Raw genomic sequence first — 23,179 nt, 5'->3', positions numbered from 1 at the left:
ATCACATGATGAATTCTACTCCTAGTGAGATTTGTTATTAGACACTATATATAGTTATTCTGTCCCTTGCAATTAATTGTTGTCAAAAAAGAGATAGTAACGCCATTCGAGGAATTATTATATAAATAACCCAAATGACCTGGTCCCGTGGTTACAAAACATTTTCAGTCTCAGCTGAGTTTGATAATGAAACTTTATTTGTCATTTATTTCTAAATAACATGTTTTAGAGTAAATTTTAACTTAAGAATTATTTTCAGATGGCTATTCAGTATTGATGGTCAGTCTCATTTGGTATTTAACCTTGAAGTTCTAGTAAAACTGATATTAAAATTTCAAACTCAAACTCAGCTGAGACCGAAAAATGCTTTGTGAACACAGGGCCAGGACTCCTGATTTATTGATAAGCCTTTGAGGTTATACCAAATAGGTTAATGTATTTTGTCTGAACTTGTGTCGTTTTGCAGACGTTTAGATATAACGCTATGCATTTCTATTTTTTTAAGTGGCAAATGACCATTAGCAGAAATCTGTATATATATATATATATCTCTTACTAAAATCTGTACAAGGTCAGAGCCCATACCTTTCTCTTCTGGAGTTCCGCAGCGCATATAATATGACTTCCCACAAAATATCCATTTTAAAGTGTGTCTATTCGCAAATGACACTGCAATATACACCTTTGGCCTTTATGCTCTATACGCAATAGTGTATGGGGGGTTCGGAAATACCCGATGTTTCACGGTTGAGAGTTTCATCCCTCTTTCTGGTATTTAAAAATCTTTAGCATTATGGTATCATTTTGACATAAATCGGATTCATTCTGTTTTCAACCTGTCCGAGATAAATAATTTAGGATGTAAGTTGCAAGGTGAATCCGCCGGTAAACAAATCCATTGTAAATTGCATTAAAATGCACGTGGTTAGAGTCTGAATTAATTGACACAAACACTTATGCATAATTAGTTCTCCTGTGCTGTATGTAAATGCATATTTATGAATTACAGTAAACAGGTCTAGTATATTGCCCGATTGGTGCATCATGCACCGATCGGTGTATCATGCACCAATTGGTGTATTCAGCAATACACCAATCGGTGTATTAACACGTAGGACGCCACTTTAAAACAAAATATTTCGATAACTAGAAATAACCGCACTCCGTTACGTTCATATGTTGTTGATGACATCGGCCATTTTCTGTCGCCATAACATTTTTTCCAACAGACTGCTGCGTTTCTTGCGTTTTTAACATTGAATGCACTTTCACATAATTATAATTCATTGACAGGTAAGCCGACACCAGTTAAATACCCCATCAAAAGTGATTTTAACCAAATTTCATTGCCTTTATACAATTGCAGCCATGTTGGATCGGATCTACGCTTATAAAGCTACACAATTTTCCCAGCATCCCAAAATTTGATTGACATGTGCATTACCTTGAATATGTATGGTGTACCTGTAGCGACATAATTTAGATAAGAAATAAGATTTCAAAGTGTCTGTTTTAAAACCTCATAATGTTCAAAGTTATCTTAACAGTTGTATAATTATTAAGAGTGATATCAAAGTTAGTAACGTAAGTAATATCGTTTTTATTAATGATATAAATCATTATGTTATATAAATAAGTTGAATCAAGGAGTTTGGTTAATAATTATCTATAGCTTGCATTCCTTTTATGTCGATCTTCAAAATAGTTGTCTATATGTATCTTCCCTCTTTGAAGATTAGCATGGGTTTTAGTGACGTGTCATTTTCTGACTTGCTTTCCGTGGTATTCAGTCTGTTAAAATAATTATGCATTACCACAATATCATGGGTGCATTTATTAATTTATTTTGTAGTTTTTACAGCACTTGCATAGATAAATTAAAAAAATAATAATTTGCGGTAATTTTATATTTTGGTTTATGTCATTCTTTGAACACCATACTTAAGCATGATTTTCGGACAGATGCTGATTTTTCAAGCGTTCAGGCGCAGAATCAAAGGGAAGTCCCCAAATACCCGGATATCAATATGGCGGAACACATGCAGCAGTAGCATTGAGAAATTATAAACAAAAGTGCTTTTTAACCCTAGAAATTGTTGTTTTCGACAATAAATAATATGTAAATAGTTCATGTAAATGTGTTTTATCATTACGATACCTTATACATTTCAAAAAGTGTGAAATAATTTGAAAACTTTACCTCAAAGGGCTGTACTTTTGTTTTTCCCACGATGCGGAAATATCAAATACACATGAAATAATGGTAAGTTGAGAAATTTTCTGAGCTGATACACTGACTGGTGTATTGTCGAATACACCAATTGGTGCATGATACACCGATCGGTGTATGATGCACCAATCGGGCAATATACTAGACCTGGTAAAATGTTCACACTCCTGGCTGTTCTGAACTACAGTCATTCAAACGGCTTGTCCAGGGGGGTATTTTTCAGAAAAAATGCCTTCCATAGGTTGTTCAGGGGGTGTCTGTCTAGGGGGGTCTCCGGAGACAACTTGTCCAGGGGGGTGTTTTTCAGGAAAAATGCCTTCCATAGGTTGTCCAGGGGTAGTTCTATAAATAAACGTCGGACTTCAATATTTTACGATTTTGACATTTCATATAGTCCGACGTTTTATCGAAAGTATGAATTTCCCGGTAGAGCTTTCTGCAAAAGTTATTGCGGAAGGTTTTACAAGTTCACGGTAGAAGTGACTTGAAAGCGATAGCTAAATACCAGCAACGGACAAAGAAACATAATTTACACATCCATTGAACATACTGTCTTACTGAAGATATTGAAGATCAGTCCGCACTTTGAAAATGAAATTTACATCCATTCACTTTCACAACACAACATGAAACTGTCAGATCTTCTTTATTATGAAGAATAATTTTAGACGAAAAAATATTCTCACGGTCGGATTTGAAAAAAAAAATGCGGCCCATTACTAACGTATTGTCTATGTAGTATGCATATGTTTATAATCCATGGGTGTAATCAGCATTTATTGGTTGTCTTTTTATTAAAAGTTACTTAAATTAGTTGTAAAGTCATATCAAAGCAGTTTAAAAGGCTAGACCATATGCGTTCGGCGGTACCCATGCATTAAATAATGGCCGCAGATTTTTTGCAAGTGTCGTAGGCTAAACGTATTTGTTTTCGTCTAAGCATGTATAATTGATTCTATATATTTATTCAGAGTTGTATTGTTCATGATATTTCAATAAATTACGCTAAAAGATTCTGTGAAATGCGTCGGGGAAGTGATTGATGATGCAGTTTTAGTTACGGTAAACCAATGTTTCATGTGTTTGAGGGTTTTCCTACATTACACTTCAATAAAATAAAGTCGAAATCTGTGCTATACAAATGGCTGACATTCGATTAAACTTGACACAGGGACATGTTGAACGTCCAAATATTAAAAGGCGCCCTGTGCAAGTTTAATGTTATTGAACTAGTCCAGGGGGTGTCTGTCCAGGGCGGTCTTTTCAGACAGCTTGTCCAGGGGGGTGTTTTTCTGGAAAAATGCCTTCCATAGGTTGTCCAGGGGGTGTCTGTCTAGGGGGTCTCTGGAGACAACTTGTCAAGGGGGGTGTTTTTCAGGAAAAATGCCTTCCATAGGTTGTCCAGGGGGTGTCTGTCCAGGGGGGTCTTTTAAGACGGCTTGTCCAGGGGGGTGTTTTTCTGGAAAAATGCCTTCCATAGGTTGTCCAGGGGGTACACTGTGTAGTAACTTCTTTGTCCAGGGGGTGTTTTCCCTATTTTTGCTTGTCCAAGGGGGGTGTTTTAGGGGTGTGTCCAAGGGGGGTATTTGGGGGTTGAAATGCTTTCCATGGGGGGGTGCGGATATTTTCTGGAATAGCCCAATCAGTTCCGACACACGTTATGCATTTTTGCTTCAAATTCTACACCTGCTACGGAAACACTTCTTTTTCTTAAATGAGATGAAAGACGATTATTTCAGCTACAATTTAAGCCCAACTTGAACAAAATTGAGCATTCAAAAGTATGCTAACTCCATATGTAAACAACACATCCAATTCAACTGGTTCCGTTACCTGTCAATCAGTTCCAATCTCGTGTCTATTTATAGACCTTTGTGTTATCTGGGGGTCATCTCAAAGTAATTTTTAACTGTCATTTATGACAGTCCAGCGGTGTTATCCACGAGCCGCTGAATTCATAACATAATTTCATGTAGTAAATGTTCTGGGTGAAATAATTAAAAACATGATAAAACTAATGATTTTATAATTTTTATATATTTAACATATCAACTGCTTTTTGACTTGTAACAAACAGAAAAACAGTACAAATAACCAACAAAGTTATATAACTTGTTCATTAGATATCATCACATATATTTAGTAGAAAAATATATTAGGGCATATTAAAAAGGGTTATGTACATGTTACTGTCTTGTTTAATCCTATTTCACATAGATATTTCTCTTATATTTGTCAAAGGTTTAAATACTGATGACAACAGTAGAAAGTTTAACTGAACCTTTAATTTCTATCACCTCCCTTTTTGGCTATAACTTTAACAGTTCATATGCATTATTGAAAGAAGCGCTTTTCTGTACATACTAGATAACATGTCGTGTTCATTCATTTTTATATTACATTAAAAAAGCCATAAGCCTCTAGTAATAGCCACAATATCTTTGTCCACTCAGATTGCAGGAGTTATTGGTTCAAATCTATAGTAACAGATGATACCAGTATTTCCTTACCTAAAAGTGTTCTGCATTCAAGGAGAAAATGGCTTCATTTCATTCATAATATACAGTAGTGGTAACGCAATATCAAGAGTAAGGTGTTGAAAGTCATTAATATAAGCTGCAATCTAAGTGGAACAAATTAGTATAGACTTATTTATATTATTATAAAACATTAATTGTATTAAAAAAACAGCTTAAAAGACTTTGCAGTCTTAACTGCAGGACTCTACAAAGTGCTGATTTCTCTGAGCTTTTCCGTGATCTACCGAAAGTGCATCTGGCTGGCTATTGTAGCTGCAAATATAAATAATATCATACCAAGAGTTAAATGGAATATTTCAAATATCAAAAAAATGCCAACTAGGGATATGCAACGCAGCATTGTATTTTCTTTTCAACTTGAATTTTATCTTACACATTATGTTAGTCTACTGAGCATTTATACTGTGTGTCACATGATAACTGATGTCATTAAAACCAGGCTACACTAATAACATAGAGGCTGAAAATATATATACACACAACTTTTCTGGTAAAATGACATGACCTGATCCTTAAGTGGTTGCTAAGTTAACATACTTTAAAAACGTGATTGGAATAATCATATAGAGTCTATATGACTTGTGATTAAAAATAGATTCTATTCTGTTCTAATCTATTCATCAGACAGCATGCTTTTTTAAAGTTTAACAGTAAGTGTTAAAAGACAAAATAATACAGCACAACATAACTTGCATAAGAATATTATAATATATATTTTGCATGTGGACTGAGTTTAATGACCAAAGATATCCATTGAACAGCAGAGCATGCTACAAAATAGCACTAAATACAGCGTATGTGACAAGTAAAGATAACAACGTCTATACGGCCCCCAACATATATAGGACATGTACCGGAATTGATTAGCGAGCAGCCTTTAAATGATGCTGTTTTACTCGCTTAAATGAAACTGCCAAATCATATTGACGAATGTTATCAATAGAATGAATATAAATACACAAAATGATACCAACCTGTTGGTATTTATGTTTTTAGAATAAAAGAAATCGCTCTCCAACTTTCAAGCTCCTCAGAACCTCCATTGAAGAAAACGCAGCATCCATAACCTTGCTTTGAACTGCAAGTGCTTGTTGACCCAGATTTCATACAAGTTTTGTAAACATGCGTTCGTTTGGCGAGGAAATGGTTACTTTATATGACCCAATAGCAAAAATAGAGTTTTTTAAACATACTCACACTGTGCCAAGCTTAATTTCAGAAAGTGTGTCGGAACTAATTGAATACCAGAACTGATTGAATGACTGTACTTGATCCCACAATCTCATAGTCATACGCAATACCATTCAAACTCTAACACATACAGTCCAGACCCAGTTTGATTCTATTCACTCAGAGGCTGGCAACTGTAACCTTCTAATCTATATCTATGTTTTAATCTTAAAGGTCCAATACTAAGGAAAGTGAACATTTTAATTTCTTTTAAAAAGCACAGAAACTATTTTATTTTATTGGAAAATGAAAGTTGGTATGTAGAAATTCGAAATAAATCGCATTATATGTACAATTATTTTTCTATGAAGTATGAAGAAAGTTAAAAAGACCTGGGGGGTCATTCTGTCGATTCATTGAAATTTCAACATAATACACATACATTTCTTTGAGTTCCAAAGACCTTCTGTAAATTTTGACCTGCCAATCTTCATTATTTAGTGTCTTGCAGAAGTCTATGCACTGGCTATGAAAAAATTTGCCAACTCAATTTCCCTTGGTAATGGACCTTTAATATGAAATTAGGTGCTACCTAAAAGGCAGAGCTCCCTTGATAAATCACAGTGCCCCTTTAAAATCAAAGGAGTGGTGTTGGAATTGTCTGGAATTATGGATTCGTTTAGGAAGTTTATGTTCTATTAGATCTATTAAAATCATAAGTATTAATGATAATTCATGATTTCTGAATGCATGTTTTAGACTGCATCAAATTTAATTCTTGACATGTGAAATACTCGAAAGATATTCTGTATAATTAAAAGAAAGTTCGATACAGATTAAAATCTGCACCAAGATAAAGAAGAAAACATATTTGAATAATTTCTGCAATTTATCCTCCGCCATGGTGGAGGGATTATAGGAATGGTGTGCGTCCGTCCGTCCTTCTGTCCGTCCTTCCGTCCGTAATAAAATCATGTCCGGTCCATATCCTAAACCCCTTGAAGGATTTTCATGAAACTTGGGTCAAATGATCACCTCATCAAGACGATGTGCAGAACCCATGAGTTAGCCTTGTCGGTTCAAGGTCAAGGTCACAACTCAAGGTCAAAGGTTTGAGCCTGCCATTTTGTGTCCGCTCTATGACTCATAAACCCCTTGAAGGAATTTTATAAAACTTGGGTCAAATGATCACCTCATCAAGACGATGTGCAGAACCCATGAGTCAGCCATTCCGGCTCAAGGTCAAGGTCACAACTTAGGGTCAAAGGTTTTGAGCCTTCCATTTTGTGTCCGCTCTGTATCTTCTAAACTCCTTGAAGGATTTTCATGAAACTTGGGTCAAATGATCACCTCATCAAGACAATGTGCAGAACCCATGGGTCAGCCTTGTCGGGTCAAGGTCACAACTCAAGGTCAAAGGTTTGAGCCTTCCATTTTGTATCAGCTCTATATCTCCTAAACCCCTTGAAGGAATTTTATCAAACTTGGGTCAAATGATCACCTCATCAAGACGATGTGCAGAACCCATGAGTCAGTCATGCCGGCTCAAGGACTTAGGTCAAGGTCACAACTTGGGGTCAAAGGTTTGAGCCTTCCATTTTGTGTCCGCTCTATATCTCCTAAACTCCTTGAAGGATTTTCATCAAACTTGGGTCAAACGATCACCTCATCAAGGCGATGTGCAGAACTTATGAGTCAGCCATGTCGGCTCAAGGTCAAGGTCACAACTGAAGGTCAAAGGTTTGAGCCTTCCATTTCGTGTCCGCTAAACCCCTTGAAGGAATTTTATAAAACTTGGGTAAAATGATTACCTCATCAAAAAGATTTGCAGAAATTATGAGTCAACCATGCCAGCTCAAGGTCAAGGTCACAACTAAGGGTCGAAGGTTTGAGCCTTCCATTTAGTGTCCACTCTGTATCTCCTAAACCCCTTGAAGGATTTTCATCAAACTTGGGTCAAATGATCACCTCATCAAGACGTTGTGCATAATTCATGAGTCAGCCATGTCAGTTTAAGGTCAAGGTCACAGCTAAAATCGAAGGTTTACCCTTTCACTATCCATAGCAGTGGCGGGGGATTTAGCTGTCCTTCAGACTGCCTTGTTCTTATTAAAACGTACTGCATCAACAATTTTACATAAATTATTATCATACTGGAAACCAGTCACAAATGGTAACTCCTTCAAATTGAAAAGCTTCAAACCTAATAGAATCTCATTAGGCCAATAGCCGAAGGAATTCTGTTTCTTTGCGTGTGAATGTTTGGCAATAAGGACTTAATGTAAAAAGTTAATGTTTCATTTCCAAAGTTAATAGAAATTAGTATTTACGTAATCCTGGAAATGACTATTGTAATTCTTTTAAATGTCATTATTGTCAAATTTTTGTTCTTTCTGAAAGGAAGAATGATTGTGTCCAACTTTCAGTCAAAAATACTGCTATAATAGACGCCTGGTATGGGAAAATTACAATCATTTACATGACTGTACAAAGCTTGTTTTAAACCCAAATAAGTAGCAATTTTTAAAAGTTAATGATCAGAATTTCACCTGAGAAAAACAGTGTTTGCCGAAATTCTCGAAAAACCCTGTTTATTTAGTTAACATTTCTATGGCTTTTTATAGTTAATCTTTTAGCACTATAAAATAGGGATGGTAGTAAGAACCTTTTTGATGTTTATTGATAATTCCTTGCCAATAGTTTTAGTTTTTTCTTGTTTTTTTTATAAACTCTGGTCAGTGATTTTAAATGAAATATATGCGAATGCGGAGAAGAGCATTATTTGCTTTTCACTGTTCAATGCCTGTATATTTTTATCCTAAAGCTGTTTTTGTTTTTAAAGTTATGTCTACTGACATAATGCACAGGCACTACATTGGAACCTGACATCAAAACTAAACACTTGTTAAATTTCACATGAATGACTTTAGTTATACAATATTTTCAAAACTCATAAGAATAGAAAAAAAATAACTGAAATAAAAAAGGGAATTGAAAAAAAAATTTTGTCCAGGTGAGATTCGAACTCACGACCTCTGGTTTTCAATGCGAACTCGCTAACCACTACACCACTGTGGAGTTATGACGTCATCATGACAAACATAAGTATATATAATAAAGTTCGGTATTGGCAGCGTGACGAAAGTCATTTAAAAATAAAAATATTGTATTTAATTTCTTTATTTCTTCGTAGAAAATGTATTTAGCACTAATTTTTTATTATCAAATGCGCATTTACATTTTTATTCAATATTCAAAGCAGTAAGCAAGACGCTTTTGTCAACAGTAAACAGTAAGCGTCTACTGACGTCTTTACTGATTAATTACTATGTGCATAGAGCACATGAAAAAATCCGAACAACACCGATTCCAAAAAGTACCATGAATTTTCATCTCAATAGTCTACACAGTTAGATCTCTCTATTCGTTTTCTTGTTCATATGTCTAACCGTAATGCGAAGCGGCGCCGGTAGCTCTGCTAGTAATTGTAGTTCTTTTTAACTTTGCACCTAATGAGCTTACTCATCTTTTAACAGTCTGTCCAGGGCTAGCACTGGGTTGAAAAAAGTTTGAGCCAAATTTTTACGCCGTGGATTGAAGAGGCTCGCACGACCATTCGCGTGTCCACGAGAGGGCTTTGGTGGGGTTCACAGGGGGCAAAGCTTTTGGGCTTTAAGGTATTTCAAATGCTTAGATTGCAGTAGAAAACACCATTATCCACAAATGTTAAATCATACTAAATGCTTCATAACTGAATGGTCAGTCCTTGTGTAATAATAAGCAAAACATTGCATCAAGGATAAATTTATTTTAAACTATAATTTATATCATTTCTCAATGAATTAACAATATATTATATACATGTAACTACTGGGACAACTCTTAAGCAATGAATTTATTTATTAGTTTTGAAATAAATCACACAAACTTACAAGTAATCCACAAGCAACTAATGAAAGTCTATTTTCCATTTTTTAGCTGGATTTAGAGTCCCAGTTTCACTTTTCACAGATTTTGCTTTCTTTGCAGGAGGTAAACTACCTGATTCAGAACTATCTTTCTCAGCCATAATGACAAGCAAGAAATTAATTTAAAAACATTTTATTGTATACTTATTGGCATCAATAATGAATTACTCATTTGAAATAATTTTATAATAAAAGATAGTTCAATATTTTATCCAATCAAGGAACTTCAATCAAACACCTTAGATCCATGTATATTCATTAATCAGTATCAATTTAGCTAAACAAACTGTGAGAGATGCTTTTAATTACCCCAAGGGCACAGGTTTATTGTCACTTGATGGTGACCATGGACTGTGCCTCTTGTTTATTGCATGTTTTGTCACAGTCTGTCTTGGCACTCATTGGTCCAAAATAATATTATATAAAAATTGACTGGTTTTTTAGAGTTTGAGCCATTTCTGAATTTTCTTGAGCCAAAATTAGCATTTTAAGCATTTTGCTCAAAATGCCCATTCCAGCGCTAGCCCTGCTGTCCCAGACAGCACCTCCCAGTTATAATCAGAAAATGTAAAGGAATGAAATACATGTTGTGTTTTTTTGCATATTGTATACTTAAAAAAGCACCATTTGGGTTCGATTTTTTTAAAAAATCAAACACGAGAGGGGACCTCCTTCCCGCGAATCTTGGACGTTTCGACCCCAAGACATTTTCACCCCAAGACATTTAAATCCCAAAATTTAATTTTCTTGGACAATTCGACCCCAAAGACATTTCGACCCCAAGACATTTCGACCCCTCAGAAATAGTTGTATGTTTTCATTTTATATTTCTTCCATTTTGCATATTTTAGAAAATATTAATATATAGGTGTATATAAATATTCTTTTTCGGCGACGCCGTCTAAATTCGTTTTCGTTACCTATGCCACGTGACTTCAGTTTGCAAATCAAACTACTAATAAATTATATTATATATTATAAGAAAAACTTGTTATTCTATCCCAATGCCTTTATATATACTCCCGTAATCATCCCTTGGATATATATAAGTTAAAGTACTTGAAATAAGAAATACAATGCTATAACTATGAAAAATTGCTTCAAGAGTGGAAGTTCACTTGGGAAGAGTGTTTTCTTACACTAGTTAGCCCATTCAGTTGCTTATATCTCACCTAAAACATACAGTTTAGCAAATGGGTACTGAATGTACTGAGCAACTGCAAAATTATCTTTTATCTTAGTAGCACCAGTCATTTTTTCTCAGTGTTTCCTATTGCAGAGACTGACCATGTATTTCATGTTTTCATAAGTGTTAATAGAAAATAATGTACAAAGTTCCAGATTCAACTTCTTACAACAGATATTTTGATTGATTGATGTGAAAAATGTATGTCAAGCATTGTTTCAACAACATGTACATGTGTATGCTAAATTGTGTATATGCAATATGAATTCTCATAGTGAATTATTAGCTCAAATAAACAAAAATGTGTACCACTGTATGATTCTTTCTAAGGTTACTTTCGTTTATCAGTGATAGTTTTCAGTTTTAATGTATAACTGCAAGGTCATGTCTTCTTGACAGGGGATCTCTTTTAATTAAAATACTTGGAAGAGCTGCTATAGAAGATTATAAAAGCTATTTGAAATGCAATATCTATGTCTCATTTAATACTCACTAGTCACTATCTAAATGTTTAGGATTTCTTTTAATATTTTCTTGATTTATATTTTCAGGCCTTATGAGGATAGTTAACATGCAAAAACAATAGGATATGCTTTACACTTTCAACATTGTGGTTACCAGTCACAGTAGACACGGTGGCCGCTATCATCGTCACTAATAGAGATGTCTGTTCTGTCATACTGCCTGGTCAGGTCAACAAAGATCAGCCGTGTGATAAGTGCGTCCATAGGAAAGGTTGGTACAATTCTGTTATTCAGTGAAAAGTATCGGATTGTTAATGTTATTGTTATGCCCCCCTTCGAAGAAGGAGGGGTATATTGTTTTGCAGATGTCGGTTGGTCGGCCGGAATGTAGACCAATCCGTTTCCGGATGATAACTCAAGAACGCTTGGGCCTAGGATCATGAAAGTTGATAGGGAGGTTGGTCATCACCAGCAGATGACCCCTATTGATTTTGAGGTCTGTATGTCAAAGGTCAAGGTCACAGTGAACTTGAACAGTAAAACGGTTTCCGGATGATTACTCAAGAAAGCTTAGGTCTAGGGTCACGAAAGTTGATAGGTAGGTTGGTCATGACCAGCAGATGACCCCTATTGATTTTGAGGTCAGTATGTCAAAGGTCAAGGTCACAGTGACCAGGAACAATAAAATGGTTTCCAGGCAATAACTCTTAAGCCTAGTTTCAGGAGAATTGATAGTTAGATGGGCCATGACCAGCAGATGACCCCTATTGATTTTGAGGTCATTAGGCCAAAGGTCAAGGTCATATTGGCCGGGAACAGTTAAACGGTTTCTGATATTCTTGTCCAAAACCATAGGGCCTAGGGCTTTGATATTTGGTGTGTAGCAAAATCTAGTGGTCCTCTACCAAGATTGTTCAGATTATTTCCCTGGGGTCAAATATGGCCCCACCCCGGGGGTCACATGGTTTATATAGACTTATATAGGAAAAAACTTTGAAAAACCTCTTGTCCAAAACCACAGGGCCTAAGGGCTTTGATATTTTGTATATGACATCATCTAGTGGTCCTCTACTAAGACTGTTCAAATTATTCCCCTAGGGTCAAATATGGCTCCGCCCTGGGGGTCACATGGTTTACATAGACTTATATAGGGAAAAAACTTTGAAAATCTTCTTGTCCAAACCACAAAGACTATGGCTTTGATATTTTGTAATGTAGCATCATTTAGTGGTTCTCTACCAAGTTTGTTCAAATTATCACTCTAGGGTCAAATATGGCCCCTCCCTGGGGGTCACATGGTTTACATAGACTTATATAGGGAAAAACTTTGAAAATCTTCTTGTCCAAACCACAAAGACTATGGCTTTGATATTTTGTAATGTAGCATCATTTAGTGGTTCTCTACCAAGTTTGTTCAAATTATCCCTCTAGGGTCAAATATGGCCCCGCCCCAGGGGTCATATGGTTCATATAGACTTATATGGGGAAAAACTTAGAATCTTCATGTCCATAACTTACATCATTCAAATTTGGACCACATGCATAGTTTTGAGTGGCAAGATGAACCTTGACATGAGTTGACCTTGATCTTGACCTAGTGATCTGCTTTCACATTTCTGTAGCTACAGCCTTCAAATTTGGACCACACGCATAGGTTTGTGTACTGAAAAAAAAACTTTGATCTTGTTATTGACCTAGTGACCTACTTTCACATTTTTGAAGGTACAGGCTTCAAATTTGGACCACATGCATAGTTTTTTGTTCCAAAATAAAATTTGACCTTGATTTTGACCTAGTGACCTACTTTCACATTTCTCAAGCTACAGCCTTTAAATTTGAACCACAAGCATAGTTTTGTGTACTAAAATGAACTTTGATCTTGAGATTGACCTAGTGACCTACTTTCACATTTCTGAAGGTACAGGCTTCAAATTTGGACCACATGCATAGTTTTGTGTTCCGAAAAAAAATTTGACCTTGAATTTGATCTTGAGATTGACCTAGTGACCTACTTTCACATTTCTGAAGGTACAGGCTTCAAATTGGACCACATGCATATTTTTGTGTTCTGAATTGAAATTTGACATTGATTTTTACCTATTATCTACTTTCACATTTCTCAAGCTACAGCCTCCAAATTTGAAGCACATGCATAGTTCTGTCTACCGAAATGAACTTTGACCTTGAAATTGATCTAGTGACCTGCTTTCACATTTCTCAAGCCACAGCTTTCAAATTTGGACCACATACATGTATACATTGTTTTGTGTTCTGAAATGAAATTTGACCTTAAGCAAGTCTTGAAATTTGGAACATTCAAAAATGGCTCAGTGGATGGCACTAAGATCACTTGTTAGGTTAATAAGTTAAAGGTCAAGGTCAGATTAAACCAAAAGGGTAGAACTTTTGATTACAGTGATCATATAATTTCTGTTCCTTGTGCAATTACTGAATGCATCAAGGGGGGCATTTCATGTTCGACGAGCTCTTGTTTATATTATAAACCCTTCTCAAATGCGCTCATTTGATTGGTAGAAAGGGGTACACACGCGGGTCCGCAAAAAGCAATATTGACCCACAAAAGTGACAATGACTTGTGGTATCACTTTTTCTTATGTGTATGAAATATGGGCCAGTCAAATGAGTGCATTTGAGAAGGGCATATAATATAACAATTATAACTTATGTTGAGGTCAATATGTGTTTTTACGGACCTGTAAAAATGATATTGACCGAGGATGCAGTCCGAGGTCAGTATCATTTTTACAGGTCTGTAAAAACACATATTGACCTCAACATAAGTCATTGACTGTATAATATTCAGTTTTACTTGTATGTTGATTGGTACATTGTACTAAGCAGTTGGAAGTTTTTAGCATGACTATAAGGTTGAAGTTTTCCTGCACTCTCACTTTATCTCTGAAATTACTTTATGGATTTGTTTCAAACTTAAAATAGTTATTCCTCATCATCACCCACATCAAATGCCCTGGCATGAATATTTCATGAATTATGCCCTATTTGTAATTAAGAGTTTTAAGTTAAAATTTTGATACACTTTATGAGACTCTTATCTCTGATATTGCAGAAATATTCCATGAATGATGTCCAGTTTATACTTTAATGTTTTGATACCTTTTCACTCCATCTCTTCTGTTAACCATACTTTAAAACATTTACCAATATTCTTATCCACATTGGAAAACTCTACAGTGATAGCACCTGCTTCCTCAGATTTGACTTATTTCACTATCCAGGGAAACATAAAAAAAATGGGAAATTGAACTGCAAAACTTGCAAATTTGTAAACAAAGATTTTTTTTTACCTATTATTTTAAATATAGGAAAATGAGTAAAAAAGACATAGGTGGACTCCTGACAGAAGGATTTTTATCCCCCCCCCCCACCCCCCACGGAGTAATTGCTAGTGTTTGTCCATTCGTTCATCCTGGGACACCTAGTTCAAAGGTCAAGATCACACTTGGAGGTCAAAGGTCAACTTCCTATCCGGTCCATAGCTCTGTCATCTTTGAAGGGGTTCTAATATTACATGGCAGAAATATAGCCTGTAACATGATGTGTCATGCCCAACACCTAGACCCCTGGTGACCAGCAATGTGACAGTTGCTATCAAAACACAATTAAATCACTTCCATGAAAGGGTCCACTTGTTCACAGCAATTTTCATTGGATTTATATTCCAGTAAAAACTTGTGAATTAAACACTTAACTGCTACAGAAACACTTACTACAAATGAAGTTCAGTTAAATTAGCAGTTTAATGACCAGTATCAACCAGTACTGACAAATCGCCCACTTTGACTAATTTGGGAGTATTGATTAGGTTGTTTTAATTAAAACATAATGCATGCAACCACCTTCATCAAGCCCCAAATGCTCTTAACAGTCATTATTTAAATTGTTCATAAACTCTGCAAAATATCTTAGCAGTCAGTATTGACTAACTGACCAGTATTGACCAATCGACCAGTATTGACCGGTATTGACCACTTCTGAGAATATTGACCGGGGCGGTTTTAACCGGTTAAAACCGCTGGTTAAAACCGGGGGTGGCTTTAACCGCCCAACATTGCCCTGGTCTGAAGGTCACAGTCATACTCATAGGTCATAGGTTAATAGGTATTTTTTTTGTCTGAGGTCAAAGGTCAATAGGATGTTTTCCCCTGTCATGACCATGACATAAAGGTCTGAACATTTACCCAAACATTACATATCAGTTACCACTTCCATTCAAGTGAAGCTGTATGGGGGCCATGCAGTTTCTTATTTATATTATACCCATAGTTTATATTAGAAAAGCTTTCAGTAAGTATGTAGTATCTGTGTAAACATAATATAAATGTCAGGGGTCACACTGGGATTTTTTTTCTCTGAGCCACTGCTTTTTCCGAAGATAAAATTATGAGGCCAACAATGGCGAAGCGCAGAGCTTTGACGTTCTTGTAGGACTACATTATATGTACCAAAGTACTCATACTACTCAAGAAATTAATGTAGTTATTACATATTTCTTAGTAACCCTTTAAAAAGCTATTTAAAAATCAGTTTGTGTTAATTTCTAAAATTATCCTTTTTATAAACATCTGCCATTTACATGTAATAAAAAATTCTGAAAATCACATTTAAAATAAAGATGTCAAAAAAGAAAAAAAGTTTTAAAAAAAGCAGCGTCTTGTTTTGCACACTGCCTATAAGTGGGTGGGGTTCGATGCCTTTGCATGTTTTATTCTCGAAAAATACTTCAAAATAAGAGCTCCTTTAGCAACAGTTGTCAAATTTTTCTTAAATGTAGACTTTTTATTGGCTTTTTATTAAGATTGCACTAAAAAATTTCGTCAGAAATGACAGAAATATCCGAAAATCACGGTCGCGAAAATGGGTGACAAATTTGGAAAACGTAAGTTAGAATTAAATATTTGATAAAATACCTATGTTTTATTGCTTTATGTGTATAGGAATCACAGTATGGATATGTGATGCAACTGAAAGAACTGCAATTTTTTTTAAACAAATGACTATTAGCAGACATGTTATTTAATTGTGACTACAGCTTTCCATATACAGTAAGCTTATGTATACATGTACACAGTAAGTTTATGTATATCTGTAAATGATAATTGAGACATAAAGAACATTATTTTTTATTTGGATGACTCAAAGGATATGATTAAAACAGTCTTGGCTATAGACTGTCTCAAGAAAACATGACCTGGGACTAAGGTTATAAAAAAATATTTGAGACCTGTCTGAAAAGTCTGGCGTCTGATTTGTTGCTTTTGAGTACAGTTTTGAAATTGACTATTGGCAAGATTGCAGTCAAAGTTCTGTTTCTAAGTAAAATTATAGCTTGAAGATCGCATTAGGTTTGTAAAAATTGAGAGCTTCATGTACTGTAGTGTTACATCATTTTAGAGATTTGTTTCAGAATATAGATGTGTTTAATCTGGAACAACTGATACGGGGACTGGAAACAGGCATTTATCTTATCTGATGCTGTCGTCCAATCGAAGCGTATGCCGTAGGTTATTCTGCTATTACTCAAACACTTACGCCTTACAGTTTAACTCGTCCTTTCAGTGAAAATCTGGGAAAGCATTTGTTGAATTTTTTGTTGAAAACAAAAGTTCTGCCATGAAATTATTGCCTGCATCTGTTTTTAAATGGAAAATATCTACATTAATGTTACTTTTCGCCCTGTGAAAATGGCTAAATCTAGACTTGTCTTACCCAGAGAGAAAGATGTCGTTTTTTACATGATATTTGCCTTGTTGATTCAGAGTATTTAGAATAAAAAAATTAGGACATATTTTAATGAAAATAGCAAGTCAAAACTGTAAACTGTTGCCTGAAAATATTTGTTTATATTGCTCTGTTCTTCACCATTTAAATGCGTGTTAAACCTAGATGATTTTCTGCAGTTTTATCTAAAAGTTCGGAATACTTAATGTAACTTCGTTGTCGGCCTTTTTTAAAAAAAATATTGTTATTTTAATTTAAATACATTGTATTTTTCACACATCAGTTTTAAGATTAAATTTATTAAACTAATTTTGGAGTTTAAACAACGGTTTCGTTTGAAACATTCCCTACGTTCAAGAAGAATGTTTGTTTCTGTATGTAGAAATCTGACATTATAAACAATAATTATGGCTCTACAAGATTAAGCAAAGTGTCAGCTTTCTGTTATTTTCCTTTTTTTTTTTATTCAAATCCGACAAAAATCGGCCCTTTGATAAAGGTTTGAAGTTACGTGGTAAAATATTTCTTCAGGGAAATGAGCTCGAGTTAATTCATAATAATTAAGCATATCACCACATGCAGTCGCATGCTGTTTTGGCTTCAGAATCTCTTTAGATCAATCTCTGATCATCTAATTATTGCCACTTAACATGTGACTGGTAAACCCTTTGAACAATAAGTGTTATAGCTCCATGATTAACATGAGGTAATATGCTAATTACGCGCTAATCGATAGTGGCAAAAACAAAATATCGATCGCTAACGACTAGTCGATATTTACAGGTATGGACGACAGCATAGTACAGATAAATGTATTGATTTATACGGAGTTTCTACTCCCCGTATTAGACCTTCCTGGTTTAATGTAAAAAACATTGTGTTTTGCATGATATGTTATCTGCTGATTGTGTTGTATCATCCGATTGTATTTCAGAGAAGCAGTCCATTTTTAATATGGAAGAAAGAATTAGCAGCTTTAGGATCAACTCATATTGACAGGCATGGAGTTTTCACAGTTCCAAAGCGAACTTTGATCAAAAAGAGACAGTTAATCGGCAGCTCAGGGAGTTCCCACATGAAGCCTGATTATAAAAAGGACAAAATAGGACCAGAATTTGAATTTATCTACTGTAGTAGTAATATACAACTTTATTTTTGGTGGACACCCATGATTTTTATACTAATTATCTCAGTTTTAGCATTGTGCGGGAAAATTGTTGTTGATAAGTTCTGGTACAGAAAAGAATTAGAAAATGTTGAAGTCACTCGGATTAAGTGGATTGACACCATAGACCCAATGGACTCGGCTATCACTGCATCACTTTTAATGTTGGGGATTCTGATTAGTGTTCTTCGCTATCTTGGAACAGTAATTGTGCGACTGTATTATAATAAGTCAACCAATGAGTTTGTAGCGGTAATGTTAAAGTACGGAGTATATCGAAAGAAAGTGTATTTCAAACCGAGTGATGTAGTAAGGATAGAAAAGCGTCAGTTGAAGGGCAATGTGAAGATCAAGGGGATACCTGTAACTGTTTCGGAACAAAACTTCACCAGTACCCCTGCCTATAATTTATTCATGGGTTACAGTGCATCAAGGCCAAGTGTACTTAAAGACCAACTAGATAAAGAAGACCTTGCCAAAACATTGGAAACTATTAAGGAAGTGATGGAAAAGCAGCGTAAAGAGGAATTTTTAGAAAAATATAAGGAAAAAAGAAAACAAAGACAGCGGAAAAATAGATGATTTTTTTTTTAAGTACATGTTTTGCTTTTATTGAGTAGGATATATAGTCTGGCTTGTGTTGGGACTGTACACAGAGGTCAGTATCAAACACTTTGGGAGGAAATATACCCTCATCAATACTTGCTGTAGATACCACCTGTATCAAGCAGCCCATCGCTTCCTTTAATCAGTCAGTCGGCTGATTTCCCAAATTGACACTTTGTTCTAATTATTAGCTGACTTCAGCAGCCATCTGCCTTAAACTACACTGTTTCTCTCCCTTAGTTGATGGCTTAATACAGATTTGAATGTTATAATGTACAATGTATGTTGTTTTCCTCCAAAAGAGTTTGATATGGACCTTCTGTAGCAGTATGAGGGTGAGCCTGAGATGAAAAGAGTTTAAATTTAGTGAATGTTAAAGTTTTGAACAAAGAACAAATGATTTCTTATTTAACTGAAATGCTTGATTTTTAGCTTGACTATTTGATTTTTTTTTTTCAAATAGTATTTAAGTAAGGCTTTTGTAATCGCCCTTTCATCTGTGTCACAAAAGTTAAGGTTAAAGTTTTGCATGTAAGTAGGTTTCTCAGAAATTACTTGGTCAAATGCTTTCAAACTTAAAACTTGTCTTTGGCGTCATGAGATGACCTCATGTGGCAAGTTACATTATTACAGCATTTATTTTGTCAAAATTATGCCTCTTTTCAACATAGAACATTTGTGACAGTTTTGCATGTAAGCATGTTTCGCAGGATTCCTGTGGCAGGAATAACTTAAGCAAATGTTTTTATGATTCTCCACACATCTTTAGCATCATGGGTTGATCTTACATGGCAAGTTTCATAACTAGTCAATACTGAATAGACTTGTTTTGTTGGACAGTGTCTAAAGAATACTTATAAATTCTCCCTGAACAAAATCACCACTTTAGATTTATTTCAGATAATAATTTTCAATTCATTGCATATAGAATCAATATCAAAGAGGGGATTTTCTTGCATACCAGATGGGGATTTCCGGTATTTTTACCGGTGCTGGAAAAATGCTTCTTGCACACCAGACTGGCGTTTCCAGTGATTTTACCCATGTCGGCAAAGCCCATCTGGCACCCCCTATGCCAGATGACTCTCGTGCTGTTAATGACAACTAGTGGTTGATGCACTGATAATATATCATTTATGTAAAAATACGAAACAAAGGAGGCACCTTGATAGTTTCTCTCCGTACCTTATAGTATATTTCTCGATTCAAAATACGTTGGTTTACCATAAGAATATAACGTTACGCTACAAACGATAAAACTAAAGTGGAACTTTGTTATTGTGCGCAACGCAAAACCTCATGACGTTATTTCTGCTTACGGACGTTAATTTCCCGTGCTTTGTGTTCACTCTCTACTATAAGAAAGAGTGCTACATTAGTATTTCTACCTGTTATTTGAAAAAATACGGTATGCAAGAAAAATAATCTGCCAGAATTAAATGCTAACATGTATTCGATATGCAAGAAAAAATATCAGTCATGTGTTTACGAATCGGATAGAAATATCCGCCCCTCGGCCACCTGCGCATGGGCGGTAATTCGGCAAGCCTCATTACTGCCCAATGTGCAGGTGCCCTTGGGACGGCTATTTCTATCCGATTCTTAAACACATGACAGATATTTATTAGCTCACCTGTCACATAGTGACAAGGTGAGCTATTGTGATCAGCCTTCGTCCGTCGTCTGTGCGTGCGTCCGTCAACAATTTCTTGTCTGGGTGATAGTGGTTTCATTTATGATTTTATTTTAACCAACTTTGCACACAACTTGTATCACCATAAGATCTCGGTTCCTTTCTTGAACTGGCGAGATCCCATTATGGATTCCAGAGTTATGGTCCCTGAAAGGGCCAAAATTAGCTATTTTGACCTTGTCTGCACAATAGCAGCTTTATTTATGATTTGATTTTAACCAAACTTGCACACAACTTGTATCACCATAAGATCTTGGTTCCTTTTTTGAACTGGCCAGATTCCTTTATGGGTTTCAGAGTTATGGCCCCTGATAGGGCCAGAATTAGCTATTTTGACCTTGTCTGCACTATAGCAACTTCATTTATGATTTTATTTTAGCCAAACTTGCACACAACTTGTATCACCATAAGATCTTGGTTCCTTTCTTGAACTGGCGAGATTCCATTATGGGTTCCAGAGTTATGGCCCCTGATACGGCCAGAATTAGCTATTTTGACCTTGTCTGCACAACAGCAGCTTCATTTATGATTTGAATTTAATCAAACTTGCACAAAACTTGTGTCACCATAAGATCTCGGTTCCTTACTTGAACCGGCCAGATCCCTCAATGGGTTCCAGAGTTATGGCCCCTGAAAGGGCCAAAATTAGGTATTTTGACCTTGTCTGCACAATAGCAGCTTCATTTATGATTTGATTTTAACCAAACTTACACACAAGATCACCACAAGATCTTACTTCCTTTCTTGAACTGGCGAGATTCCATTATGGGTTCCAGAGTTATGGCCCCTTAAAGGTCCAAAATTGGCTATTTTGGCTTTTGCAGCCATATAGAGACTTCATTTATGGTTTAAATTTGATACAAATTTCCAAAATATCTTCAACAACAATAAATCTTGGATTCCATGACAAATCAGATCCAATCATAGGTTCCAGAGTTATTTTATATCTGATTACCTCCCCTGATTGTAATCAAAATGGATTTATATCAGTAAGTACTTATAGGACTTATTTGAAATTTCATTATTTTTATTAGTTGGACTGAGACAATCAGCATAGATAACTATGGACTGGTTTTATGTCAAATTACCTCCCTTTATTTCAAATTAAAATTGGTATATCTCCATAACTAATGAAGATACTGATCTGAAATTTCATTTATGTCAACAGATTTATTTGGCAGATCCTTCTTTTGTTCACTTACAATATTTTTTTTTTAATTACTTCCCTTTTACGTTACTATAAATAGCTTATTTTTAGTAACTTTTTTATTATTGGCCATAGGGAAAAACCGAGACCACTTTTTTGTGGTACAACATGGATGGTACCTCCAATTTTTAGGTGTATTTTGACATATCTATACCTTGTAATAATTTTTTTTTCTTTTTGGTTAAATTTCTTCCCTTTGTTGTTTCTGTTCTTTCGACTTAGATATTTTTTCTGAGGACCTTCTTTCCTCAAGTGCAATGATTACAGGTGAGCGATATAGGGCCATCATGGCCCTCTTGTTAATCTTACACCCCAGGGTGTAAGATGACTCTCATGCTTTAAATGACATATTAAGAACTACATATATGTAGAAGATTTATGTAGTTATTTATATTTATGTTCCTGATAGTATAAATTTTCTTGATTCAAAACAGGTTATTTTATCAAAAATTCATAATGTTACACTGCAACTGATAAAACAAAACCGGAACTAAACATTGTTATTTGTTTTTGAAACGTCATGACGTCTTTCCTGTTTACGGACGTTGCTTTCCCGTGCTTTGTTTAAATACGCTGCTATAAGAAATAGTTCTAAAAAAAAAGCCATTTGATTGATTTTATTTTTATTATTATTTCTTGATATCGGTATGCAAGTAAAAGATTCTGTCACTGATTATAGGTGCAGATGGGAATATCCGGCTCTCGGGTAACTGTTTAGGCGGTAACAAGGCTCCAACCGTAACAGTTACCTTCGAGGCTGGAAATTCCCATCTGCACCTACAAACCAGTGAAAGAATCTTATATGGTCTTACATTTGTCTAGAGATGTTGGAGAACGTTTGATAGTTAAGCTTCATTGGACCAGGTACACAAGATCAGCATCAGTGGCAGATATACTTAAGTCATACTGTACAGAATATATATCCTATTTGTTTTGAGTTTAGAAAATAAAGATAGATTTTCATGTTTTCCTTTTTGATTTCTGTATGAAGTATATGGAGAGCTATCTTCTCACCCCTACCATCTGTATCAGCAGCTTGGTTAAAGTTTAAATGCACTTTCACTGCATCACTGTTATCAGTTCCCGTCCGTCTGTCTTTCTGCAAATCTGGATCCTCCAGTTACTCGAAGTGTTCAAGCTAGGTTCATAAAACTTTGTATGTGTATAGAGTATGAGTGCAATATGTAGAT

At 35.3% G+C, this 23,179-nt stretch overlaps 1 protein-coding gene across 3 annotated transcripts; it reads left to right on the top strand.

Moving 5' to 3' along the window:
* Positions 1-842: 842 nt before the first annotated feature.
* LOC128557810 (uncharacterized) lies at positions 843-22,952 on the top strand. 3 transcript variants are annotated; one of them, XM_053546172.1, is made up of 3 exons: positions 843-861; positions 11,646-11,829; positions 18,253-22,952. In XM_053546172.1, the coding sequence occupies exons 2-3, from the start codon at positions 11,758-11,760 to the stop codon at positions 19,063-19,065; spliced, it is 885 nt and encodes a 294-aa protein (XP_053402147.1). In that variant the 5' UTR covers positions 843-861; positions 11,646-11,757; the 3' UTR covers positions 19,066-22,952. The 3 variants fall into 3 exon arrangements, with proteins under 3 accessions (XP_053402147.1, XP_053402146.1, XP_053402145.1); XM_053546171.1 differs by having other exon boundaries at positions 848-885; XM_053546170.1 differs by lacking the exon at positions 843-861 and adding an exon at positions 9,473-9,617.
* Positions 22,953-23,179: the final 227 nt, after the last annotated feature.

The sequence above is a fragment of the Mercenaria mercenaria genome, chromosome 6 (genome assembly GCF_021730395.1).
Source record: "Mercenaria mercenaria strain notata chromosome 6, MADL_Memer_1, whole genome shotgun sequence".
NCBI lineage: Eukaryota > Metazoa > Mollusca > Bivalvia > Venerida > Veneridae > Mercenaria > Mercenaria mercenaria.
The sequence above is the reverse complement of the archived record's forward strand: the minus strand, read 5'-3'. Positions and strand labels throughout refer to the sequence as shown.

Coding starts and splice junctions, on each gene's coding strand:
- LOC128557810 (XM_053546172.1), top strand. CDS start 11,758: ATGTCTGTTCTGTCATACTGCCTGGTCAGGTCAACAAAGATCAGCCGT. Junction 11,830..18,252: donor TAAGTGCGTCCATAGGAAAG/GTTGGTACAATT, acceptor ATTGTATTTCAG/AGAAGCAGTCCATTTTTAAT.